The 10,082-nt window shown below is 35.7% G+C and overlaps 2 protein-coding genes across 2 annotated transcripts in view; both read right to left on the bottom strand.

Annotated features, from left to right (window-relative positions):
* Positions 1-4,792, bottom strand: part of LOC105443449 — a 21,917-nt gene extending 17,125 nt beyond the window's left edge. Inside the window, exons 1-4 of the mRNA XM_030993704.1 lie at positions 4,739-4,792; positions 3,225-3,447; positions 1,338-1,413; positions 22-74 (exon numbers count right to left, since the gene is read on the bottom strand). Coding sequence (XP_030849564.1) covers positions 22-74; positions 1,338-1,413; positions 3,225-3,447; positions 4,739-4,792 — 406 coding nt within the window. The remainder of the gene's footprint in view (positions 1-21; positions 75-1,337; positions 1,414-3,224; positions 3,448-4,738) is intronic.
* Positions 4,793-9,932: 5,140 nt separating this feature from the next.
* LOC105443455 overlaps positions 9,933-10,082 on the bottom strand; it is a 45,558-nt gene continuing 45,408 nt past the window's right edge. The window contains exon 17 of the mRNA XM_030993703.1: positions 9,933-10,018. Within this exon, the coding sequence (XP_030849563.1) occupies positions 9,933-10,018 (86 nt within the window). The remainder of the gene's footprint in view (positions 10,019-10,082) is intronic.

Genomic DNA, 10,082 nt, shown 5'->3' with positions numbered 1-10,082 from the left:
AAAATAAATTAAAACACTTACGTTTGCTGTTTGAGGATGTTTGACAGCGGTCCCCAGTCCAGCTATCGGTACATCTAACGATTTAAAAAATCAGATGAATGTGTATAAAGAAAAATAACTCCTGTGCAAGGGTGATTTGTGGTTCTTCCAAATTCACACAGATCACCCCAATTTTAAGAAATCTACATTGGTTACCAGTACGCCAGAAAATATCATTCAAAATCTTGCTGAGTGTATATGAAGCACATCTTGGTCTTGGTCCCACTTGTATCAAAGAACTGTTGAATTTGATTTGATTTGATTTATTGGTTTCTGTATCTTTTTTTCTTTTTTTCATCATATATTTTCATGAACATAATGTGGTTTTATACAATATTTTAAGTGTATATACTTTTATACAGATAGTAAACGAAATTAAACAAATATATTGAATGCATAATTAACATACATTAGACGCAGGAGGGCTACATAAATAAGCAAAGTAGCTTGACGCGCCCGCAGCCCTCAACTTAGATACAACAATAACAATATAAAAAAAGAGTGACTTACAGAGAAAAAAAGAAAAGGGGGAGAGAGGAGTGTTGGTAATAATACAATAATCCTCATACATCTGCTGATTGAATGCACGTTCATTTATGGATGGATAAACGATGATATAGGTCATGGACGATTACACATTATTTGTTAATGTACAGTCAATGTACACAAACTTAAACAACACAATCGCAACTTGCGCAGTTCCCGAGACAAATCGTTGCCGCAGATCCCATCTATCAAACAAAAATAACACTAGGTGATCTAGAATTTGCTTGTGCAGCCCCAAAACTCTGGGATAACTTACCATTTGAAGTCAGGAAATCACCATCTGTGAATATCTTTAAATCAACACTGAAAGCTCATCTTTTCAATTATCTAATGAAATGTGTCAATGTAAATGAAATATTGAATAATCTGATATATATTTTGAAATACAATGAAGTTTACTGGATTTTTGACAGAATTGGTCAAAGTGTGCATGCTCAAAGTCTCCCTCAGATTATATCCCTGTGCCACATTACATCTCTCCATAGATTTTTGTTTTACCTGTAGTTTATTTCTAGATTTCTAATATAAAATTATTATATTAATTTGAAGAAAAAAGAAAAGGTTGCCATGTAGCGAACCTAAACAGGAAGGTTTAGTGCATAAACTTTTTGTTACAGTTTACAGTATAATCCTCCCAATTTGTTTCTATTGTTTTCACCAATCAGCACTCTTGACAAGCCTGCTAATATACCGTTGATACCAATAGGCACTTGTAAAAAGGTTGAAAAGCGGCTATTAAGGTTGGGACCTACCTGCATTCTCCACCTGATCTATCGCTTGTTATTATACAGGTTCCACTGTTTTCACAGGTCAAGTCTTCACAGGGGACTGTAGAACATTGGAAAAATCGAGATAAAATATTAAAAGGATTCCATAACTATATTATGTAAATAAGCCATATAAGACACTATTTTATAAATTATACCTAAGCGTTTAATTACACCGAATCTGCAATGACCCTTGAAAAGATATAAAAGTGAATATGTGACTGCTATAGAATGGACTCATTTTGTATTGATTGTTTCGATTACATAAATATTAGGGATAGATTAGGGATAAAATGAACCTAGGATTATAATGCGCTAAGATAGTGAGTGAATCGAGTGTAAGGTTATGCTTGTTACATACGTGGCGTCATGTTGTTAGACTGCGACTTGCGCAGGATGCAATACGAACATTCACAATCCCAAGTCCACTCTAGCAAGAATAGTGTTTATTTGTTTTCACGTGATGCATTATTGGAAAAAAAGTAGACGGATAATAAGATGTGGCATTGTTATATGCCCTATGAAATATGGGATTTCATGAGAATTTTTGGAGGGGAAGTTTTAAAAAGCATATCCGGGTTAAAATTGTGCACTCGTTAAACAAATATCAGCCTATTCCAAAAGCATAGGCCAATTTTGACCACAACTGACCTATTGTGTTACTTTGGGTCAGGGTGATTTTTTCTAATCGTTATTATCGCTATTAAAATGCGCCCGATCAGTGCTAGAAAAAAAGTGTTCGAATTGCCCCCACCCCATCAAATACAATAACTATGATCGTTTCAGTCACCTTTTTCCAAACATGACCATTTGTATTGATATTTGTTCAAAGTCAGAATCAATTTATGGTTTCGACATCAAAAACAATATAAAAATGTGCGCTGATATAAGAACAATCAATGTCATAGAACGAATTCACGCAGTTTGGACCACTTTGTCAATTTGATCGGTGGCTAGCATTATGCAATTTTAACAATGTTCACGTGCTAGCTGATAAATTCGCCTGTCGCGGCTTGTCGGTGGGGGCGCTGTTAATTGTGAATGCACCCTATTCAATTATTGGTTTTATTATTAAAGGCCAAGTCCACTCCAAAAAAAACTTACTTATAATAGAAAACCAATCAAAAAAAGTTTGAACAATCGGATAACTAATAAGAAAGTTATGAATTTTGAATGATATGAAAAACTTTGAAAATCACAAGACAAATTGGCAACTCACTCATGAATCTGTGACGTCATTGCCTAACTACCCACTTATTGTTTTATTTATATTGATAACATTTCCCATTTTCCCCTTAAAAGTATCATTTCCTCACAAGTTTTCGTGCGGATACACTAACAAAGAGTTTGTTTTTTTCTTCAGTTAAGTCATGACAAATGTTAATTTGGTAAACTGTTTTAGTATACAATACTCAGAAAATAGTATAAATTCTTCAAAGTTCATAAAAGAATTTGTGAGATGTCATGCACGCAATATGATACAAATCGTATGACTTGGGCAAAGGCATGGGGAAATTAATTTTTAGTGGGGGATAAAAAGGGAAGTTAATGGATACAAATATATAAAGCAATTGATAAATAAGGAGACAATGACGTCACAAACTGATAACCAAATTGGCAATTTGTGTAGTGATTGCCATTTTTCCATACTTGTTCATTCTTTTCCAAAAATGCATAACTTCCTTATTAGTTATCCGATTTTACTCGATCTTTTTTATTTGTATTGGGTTGTCTGATTTTTCTGCTTCAATTGAAATTTTTTTTTTTTTTTGGAGTGGACTTTGCCTTTAAATGCCTGGGTGATAACGCAATCTAAATGCTATATGATTTGTAATAGGTCGTAATAGATCGTTTGTCGTACAAAAAACTCACGAAAAATGATGAAAGCTGGGAGTGACGTAAGGAACAGTCCGGAACCGCTTGTGATCTCGGCCTCTGATGTCAATGCGCTTCTAAAAATGTCAATAGCTTCTATTTCACTTAAGCTCGTTGTTGGATTGAAAATGAGAATGAAATTGGCAATGATACTTCCACTCCCGAAGGATACGACTCGCGAGCCGATGAAACCCGGTGTGTTTTGATATATCTTATCGAGCTGAGGAAAACAAGATATTGGGTTGAGGAGAAAATGAGAGAGGACAAGGAAAATAAATCAAATCCATTGAGTGAATTAATTGCCCATTCGAAATTAGTTTTGTGTGTAATTAATATACAAAAAATATTCCACTAATGAAGAGTCTTCTGGTAAGACTGATGTTTATGGTGGTCGCGCTTGAAGTGAGTAACATTCTTACACAGTTTCATATTCAACCATAAAAAACAATGGATAAATTCATACTTTTCCTAACTCTGAACTTGTTTGTTTTTTATCGAAGGGGAGACACACTGCTAAAAGAAAACATAGAAAACAAAAACCTTGACGAGCAAAAACCTTTGATCTTGAGGAGTATGAAGAAAACTAAACGCAGACAAACAAACTCACATTCTAGTACGCATTCACACTCACACTTACTTTTTTTTTTAAATACTTTTTTCTTATTGATTCCAAACAATACAAATTCATTTTTAGAAATAAAGTACAGTTGTTTTTCCTTGACATGAATTCAAAACATTTACATTACATAAATTGTACAATTGATGAATACAAAAATGAAATCAGTTGTAACATAAAAAAAATAACCCCATCCAACCAAACACAGTACTACCCCCCCCCCCCTCCTCCCCATCATGCGACACACACACTGTTCCTAGCCCCCTCAGAATACCCCAAATTGGAGCGACAGACAAACAGAAACAAACACACACACACACTCTTAAAACAAAAATTTGTTTGATTCCTCCAATAGTGTAATACAAACATACAATAAAATAAAAACGTTTTCAATATTGATTGCTTATATATAAACATAATTAAACAACAACTCATATGCAGTATATAAACTGAGCTAAAATTGAAAGTAAACTTAAAGTACATAAACATAAGTTATAAGTCAATTGTACACGTTATTCACTTATACATGTAATAACAAAATAACAAATAAAACAAACTGGAGGTTATTTTACTGGTTCTCCCAAATACCCCTCCCTCACACAAACACACACACCCACAAAACACACCACATTCATACACACAAGCATACAAAACACACTCCCCCAAAAAACACGCCCCCACACACACGCCACACACACACACACGTACACACACACATATATATATATATTATAAGACATATACTAATCATTAATATACTGTATAACATTATTAAATGAATCAATATAAATAATGTGCCCCCCCCCCCTCTCACCGAGGTGCAAAGAAGAAAAGAACCTTCACATAATTATTGCGAAAGAACTGTTTTGTAGTTCATGTATTTTCACTTTCTTACATTTGCTTGGAGCTCCAATGCGAGGTTTTTGAATGTTGTAGTTGTGTCGTCCATAGGTCCTGTGTAAAGGGTGCGTCGATGCCTTTAATTCTTGCCAAAACCATGTTTCCAGTTAGTTCATAATTTACTATTTCAAGAGAAAAGAAAAGCAAATTCAAAAGAAAAATAAAGAAAATGATCTAAATGAAGAGACACATTACATGCCTTAATGATCATCATACACTTGTGAAGATTTGGTTACTGAAATATATTTTGAAATCATGATTTTAAAATACAAAATACATAATCCTGGTGGGCTGACAAAATGAATCTTACATCTTAAACCACGGTTATAAAGCGGTAGTCTTGTACGCTTCTTTGTAAGCAAAACTAGTCCCTAGTCTCAAATTATTATCTGTTTGTTATCTTATTTCGTGACAGACGATATCATTACAAGTTGTATTAAAACTGAATGGGATCTTGTTCTGTAAAGAAAGAATTTGAATTTTCCGTGCAAAAACTCTTTTGAAATTCTATATATGAAAACAGTTGAGTTGAGGGATAGTTGAGTTCTGTTTTCAAACCGCAAGTGCCTTTAAAATGCATGGTTATTACTCTTATTCTTATCTATGACATTTCTAGTGCCCTTTCAGAACCGAAAATTGCTATGAAGGTAATTTTAGACCCCCAAATGTGTGAAATTTAGCCAATACTATCATACCAATTGAGCTCCACTTTCAAAAAATTACGATGACCGTTAATTAATTATTTAATTAAAAATAACAATACATTGGCCGGCTGGTTGTGCGTAAAATAGCCACCACGAAAATGCCAACAAAAAAGCCAACATCGGCATTGGCCGAAATAAGACGTAAAAGGCGCTATTTCGTTCTTTCAACGTTTTTTTTCTTCCAATTATCTAATATTTTTGGAGGTACACAAGTATTATAAATTGTTATATATGTATGTATATTTCAGCCGTCTCTGAACCGATTTTGTTCAAAAGATGATTTTGTCATTTAAATTGTACGTTCTTTCAAATTTGACACTCAGTTTTTCATTATCTCACAAAAATATTGTGTGTAGCACCCTCTGCAACAGAACTCAACTATCCCTTTAAGCAGTTACGGTCTTTTATTTGGGCTATATTGGATTTAAATTAATTCAGGAAGATTGGAAAGTTCAATTTAAATATTTAAAATTAGTTTTGTTAAAATAGGGCAGCCTCTTTTCTTAAATTGGATTTTTACGTCATAAGGTGACCAGGATATTTTTCTTTGGTGGTATTGATATTTTATCTAATACAAACAATATCTGTGTGTCATTTAATTATGAATTTTAAAACAGCCCCCTTTAAAAATAAGTACATATAATTCTGAAATTCCAAATTTCGTTCTACGTTGGTAATATATTATTATTCTGTTCACGTCATACATAACGTTTCAATGAAGTTTGTAAGTTATCTTTCATTATCTAGATTAAAGTATAGAGAATTAAACATATCTTTAAAAATATTGATAAGATAGTTGAGGTAAATGCATTTATTATGCGCAATAACTTTGGGGAACATCTATTGAAATTTGAAAGACACAAATTTAAAAAAAATATATAGACAAATTATCGCCTGTCTACTTGAAGGAGCTGTCTATTCGAAATCATTAATAAGTGATTGGTTTACCTGGTTGATTTCTTGTCACATTTAGAACAAACTGGATGGTTTTTGACAAGACTCCATCTGTTGCTTCAATCCTGATGTTGTTAACGCCAGGCGACAGATCTGCTGGCTGAAATTGTTCCACTCCATTAACAATAATGGGGTCATATATGACGTCACCATAGAACGCGAAATTAAGAGAGGTCAGGCCCTCCTTGAGATGACCACGGAAGAATAGACTGTATGTGTTTCCATCATAAGCAGCGGATGCCTGCAAAATCTCGACTGGCAACTCCGTCACTTTAGAGAAAAATTTGAGGAGGGAAATTAAAGCAACGAAATAAGGCTCAGAATTACATGAAATATATAACAGGGGTATTGAAACCGACTATAAATAGATAAATACATGAAAAAGATAAATTAAATCATTAAAATGTTATCAAAGAAAGGTGGGAATCTAAAATATTGTAGTGGGAAAGAAAGTATTTGGAAGGGGATTAATCGACTGGCGTTTGCATTAGCTAACTAGCGTTTAGAACTGTAATGTTCAATCTTGCCTTGATATATCCCATTTGGGGGGGGGGGATTTTGTCACAGTATGTCATGATTGTATTTTAATTCTCCAATACATTTTGAATAGTACAGGTAATATGTGTAGGTTATAATATACTCCTGATGACATGTTTATGTATAAAACGCATTTAAAGCGATTATTTTCTCTGACATATATTAATTTTACAAGATGTTTATTGTTCACTTCCCGTTCTGACACAAAAGCGGTGATATTAGTATATAATTAAATACTCCTATTAAATAATGGAAATCTCCAAACTACTAAGTTACTAGTAATCATTTCCATTAACCCTATATGGGTGTTCCGTAATTGAGTGTATTACGGTTATTTAAGAATATATGTTGAAGAAACCCGACTGTTTACATGGGCAATGCAGAATGCGTTATAGGGTGATTATTACTATTAATAAAACTCACTTTGTATATCAATATAACAGACGGTGCTATTGATGTTTCCAGCTGAATCGGTGACAGTTGCTGATATTTCATTGACGCCTGGATCTAACCTTTGACCCGGTTGCTTTGGAGCAAAATCAACCCGAAGTGACGACGGTTCATCGACATTATCCGAAACACAGCGTCATAATTAGCCACAACGTTACCAAACGGCACAGTCAGGTTGGAACACATTATAAAAGGAGATTCATCATCTGTCAAATCAAATCGATGAATACGTTGCGGTTAGCTAATGTAAATATTTCATGAGATACGGATTATTATTGTCACGTGTATGATTGATTAATAACAAGCTATTTTTGTGCCACTTATAGGATTATATTAGATGTTTATGTGTGTACAAGTGTTGTGGTCTAGTGGTTAAGCCACCAGAATGTACATCAAAAGCTACGGGGTTCTAATAGCCCAGCATTAACGTCCCTTGGTCGACACGTCAATCTATGATTGCCACTCTCCACCCGGGTGTAAATAGGTAACTGATATCCTTGAGTGCTTGTTACTTAGGTGACTCAGCTATGACCAGAACAATAAAGTCAAATCACGTTCATCTCCGTCACTGTGTGACGGAGATGAACGCTCAACAAGTGGCAACTCTTATGATGATGATGATGATGATAATGATAATAATAATAATACAATATTTACTGACCTTCAGTGAGGGGGATACGAAATATATTGCCTGAACTAGATTCATATTAACCGAGTCGTAGATGAGGGCAATATATGTTGTATCTCTCGGAAGTATGAGCCATTCAATATTATTATTATTATTATTATCCACATCAGACATTTAGAGCCCAAAATGGAAATATTACTTTCCTACGCCTGCTTTGCTGGCAGCTCTCCCGACACTTTGCAGGCCTTATGCTATGGTCACATTACCCAAAAGTAGCCTGCTCGGCGGCCGAGCGGCGAGTTTTTAACCAATTCTGCCCGGCGGCTGCCCGGCCACCGAGCGGCGACCGGCCAGTCACCGCTCGTTGTTAGGGCATCGCTCGGTCGCCGCTGAAGTTTTAGCGCGGAGTTAAAATTTGGGCGGCGCCTGCCCACTTTTCACTCGCCGCCCAAAATACGCTCGGTGCCTGGGCGGTCTCCGCCCGGGCACCAAACTAATCGCTGGGCGATGCCGAATTCCAGCAGCGACCGAGCAGGCTACTGATCGGTCGGTCGCTGCTCTAATTTGTGACCATAGCTTAAGGGGCCGCGTACAGTGCACCTGCCCTATATCATAGCTGTGCCTGCTAGCTAAAAGAGTACGCCAATTAAAATTTCTGTTTTGTGTGTCTACGCCTAGAATTAAAATTAGGATAAGTGATAGGAATTAGGGGGGGGGGGGGGGGGTCGCACAAAAGAACAATAGATCAGAGATTACACAGTATTTTACATAATCCAATATATACATGTACCTACCATTCTTCATAATTTAACGCAATTCATCGAGCTGTTTAAAGGGTGTAATTTTACTTGTTTTGTTGTTAAAAAAGACACGATTTCCTTTGTTACGTACATACACACGCGCCGTATAGTTGCGCGAGCTATTTCGACTACGCGCTGCATTACTGCTGCCTGCTGCACCACACACACACACACACAGCCGACCATCTGCTTATTTTACTGTAAACATATGGAAATGGCCTTTATTCGCAAGAGAAAAGACATATTTTGCACTGTTTGATTGCAAAGTTCCCGGATGTTACACTTCCGGTTATTCAAGACTTTATATACCTCTCTTTAGAATATAGCGATCTGATTGGTCAAAAATGGAGTCGTGATTTTAGCCATGCCCGCCTGCGAAATTTTTATTCCCAAACAGGTTTGCAATTTCTTATATTTCCGATCTTCTGATTGGCTGATATGTTCTACGTCATTAGCAGCTTACAAAAAGAGCTCACAAACAATTAGACTTGTATTATTTGTTTTGCTTTGCCTCACTATTTATTAAGGCAACAAAACTGAATAAACTGAGATTTGAACCCTCAAGTCAACTTCAAAGTGCTATTAGTAACACGCTGTCCTTACCGATTGAGCCAACGATGGGTTGATGAAAAGTGATTCTGCATGATTTCTATAACCCTATCACTCGCCCTAACGGTTACGTCATTGCTAATGACGTAACATACCAGCCAATCAGATGATCGGATATATTACCATTGGCAAACCTGTTTCGGAAAAAATAATTCGCTGCTCGCCTACCGGTCAATAGTCTTATAAAAGATACCCGGATGCCCGCCTACCGTCAATAGTCTTTTAAAAGATGCCCGCATAAATACATTTTGGTGAGATCCCATTGGTCAACGTGTAAAGAGTTTATTTGTGCGAGCGCAGATACAAAATGCAATGCAGTGTGTTTGCGATTCCCGAATGATTGTAACATTTTGGAATCTTTCTAGCGAAGATTTACAGACAATGTCTCAGATTTTCGGTGATGTTTTAATCAGTCCTTACTCAACAAAGGGATAAGGTAAAAAATTTTGTAGATTTTTTTGGTGTGAATTCGGTATGTAAAAGATATAAAGGCTGCTTTAATATTTGTTAGCTCTCGGGGACGTTACATCCTGCTATCATCCCTTGGCACGGCTCGGAGTGTAACTGTGTCAGGATGTAACTTCTCCTTGAGCCTATACAACAACTATTCCTCTCATAGCAGTTATATCTATACTATTGACTGTTTGTTTTTATATG

The sequence above is a fragment of the Strongylocentrotus purpuratus genome, unplaced genomic scaffold (genome assembly GCF_000002235.5).
Source record: "Strongylocentrotus purpuratus isolate Spur 01 unplaced genomic scaffold, Spur_5.0 spur5_scaffold_20, whole genome shotgun sequence".
Classification (NCBI taxonomy): Eukaryota; Metazoa; Echinodermata; class Echinoidea; order Camarodonta; family Strongylocentrotidae; genus Strongylocentrotus; species Strongylocentrotus purpuratus.
Note: the sequence above shows the minus strand (reverse complement) of the source record. Positions and strands in the feature narration are given on the sequence as shown.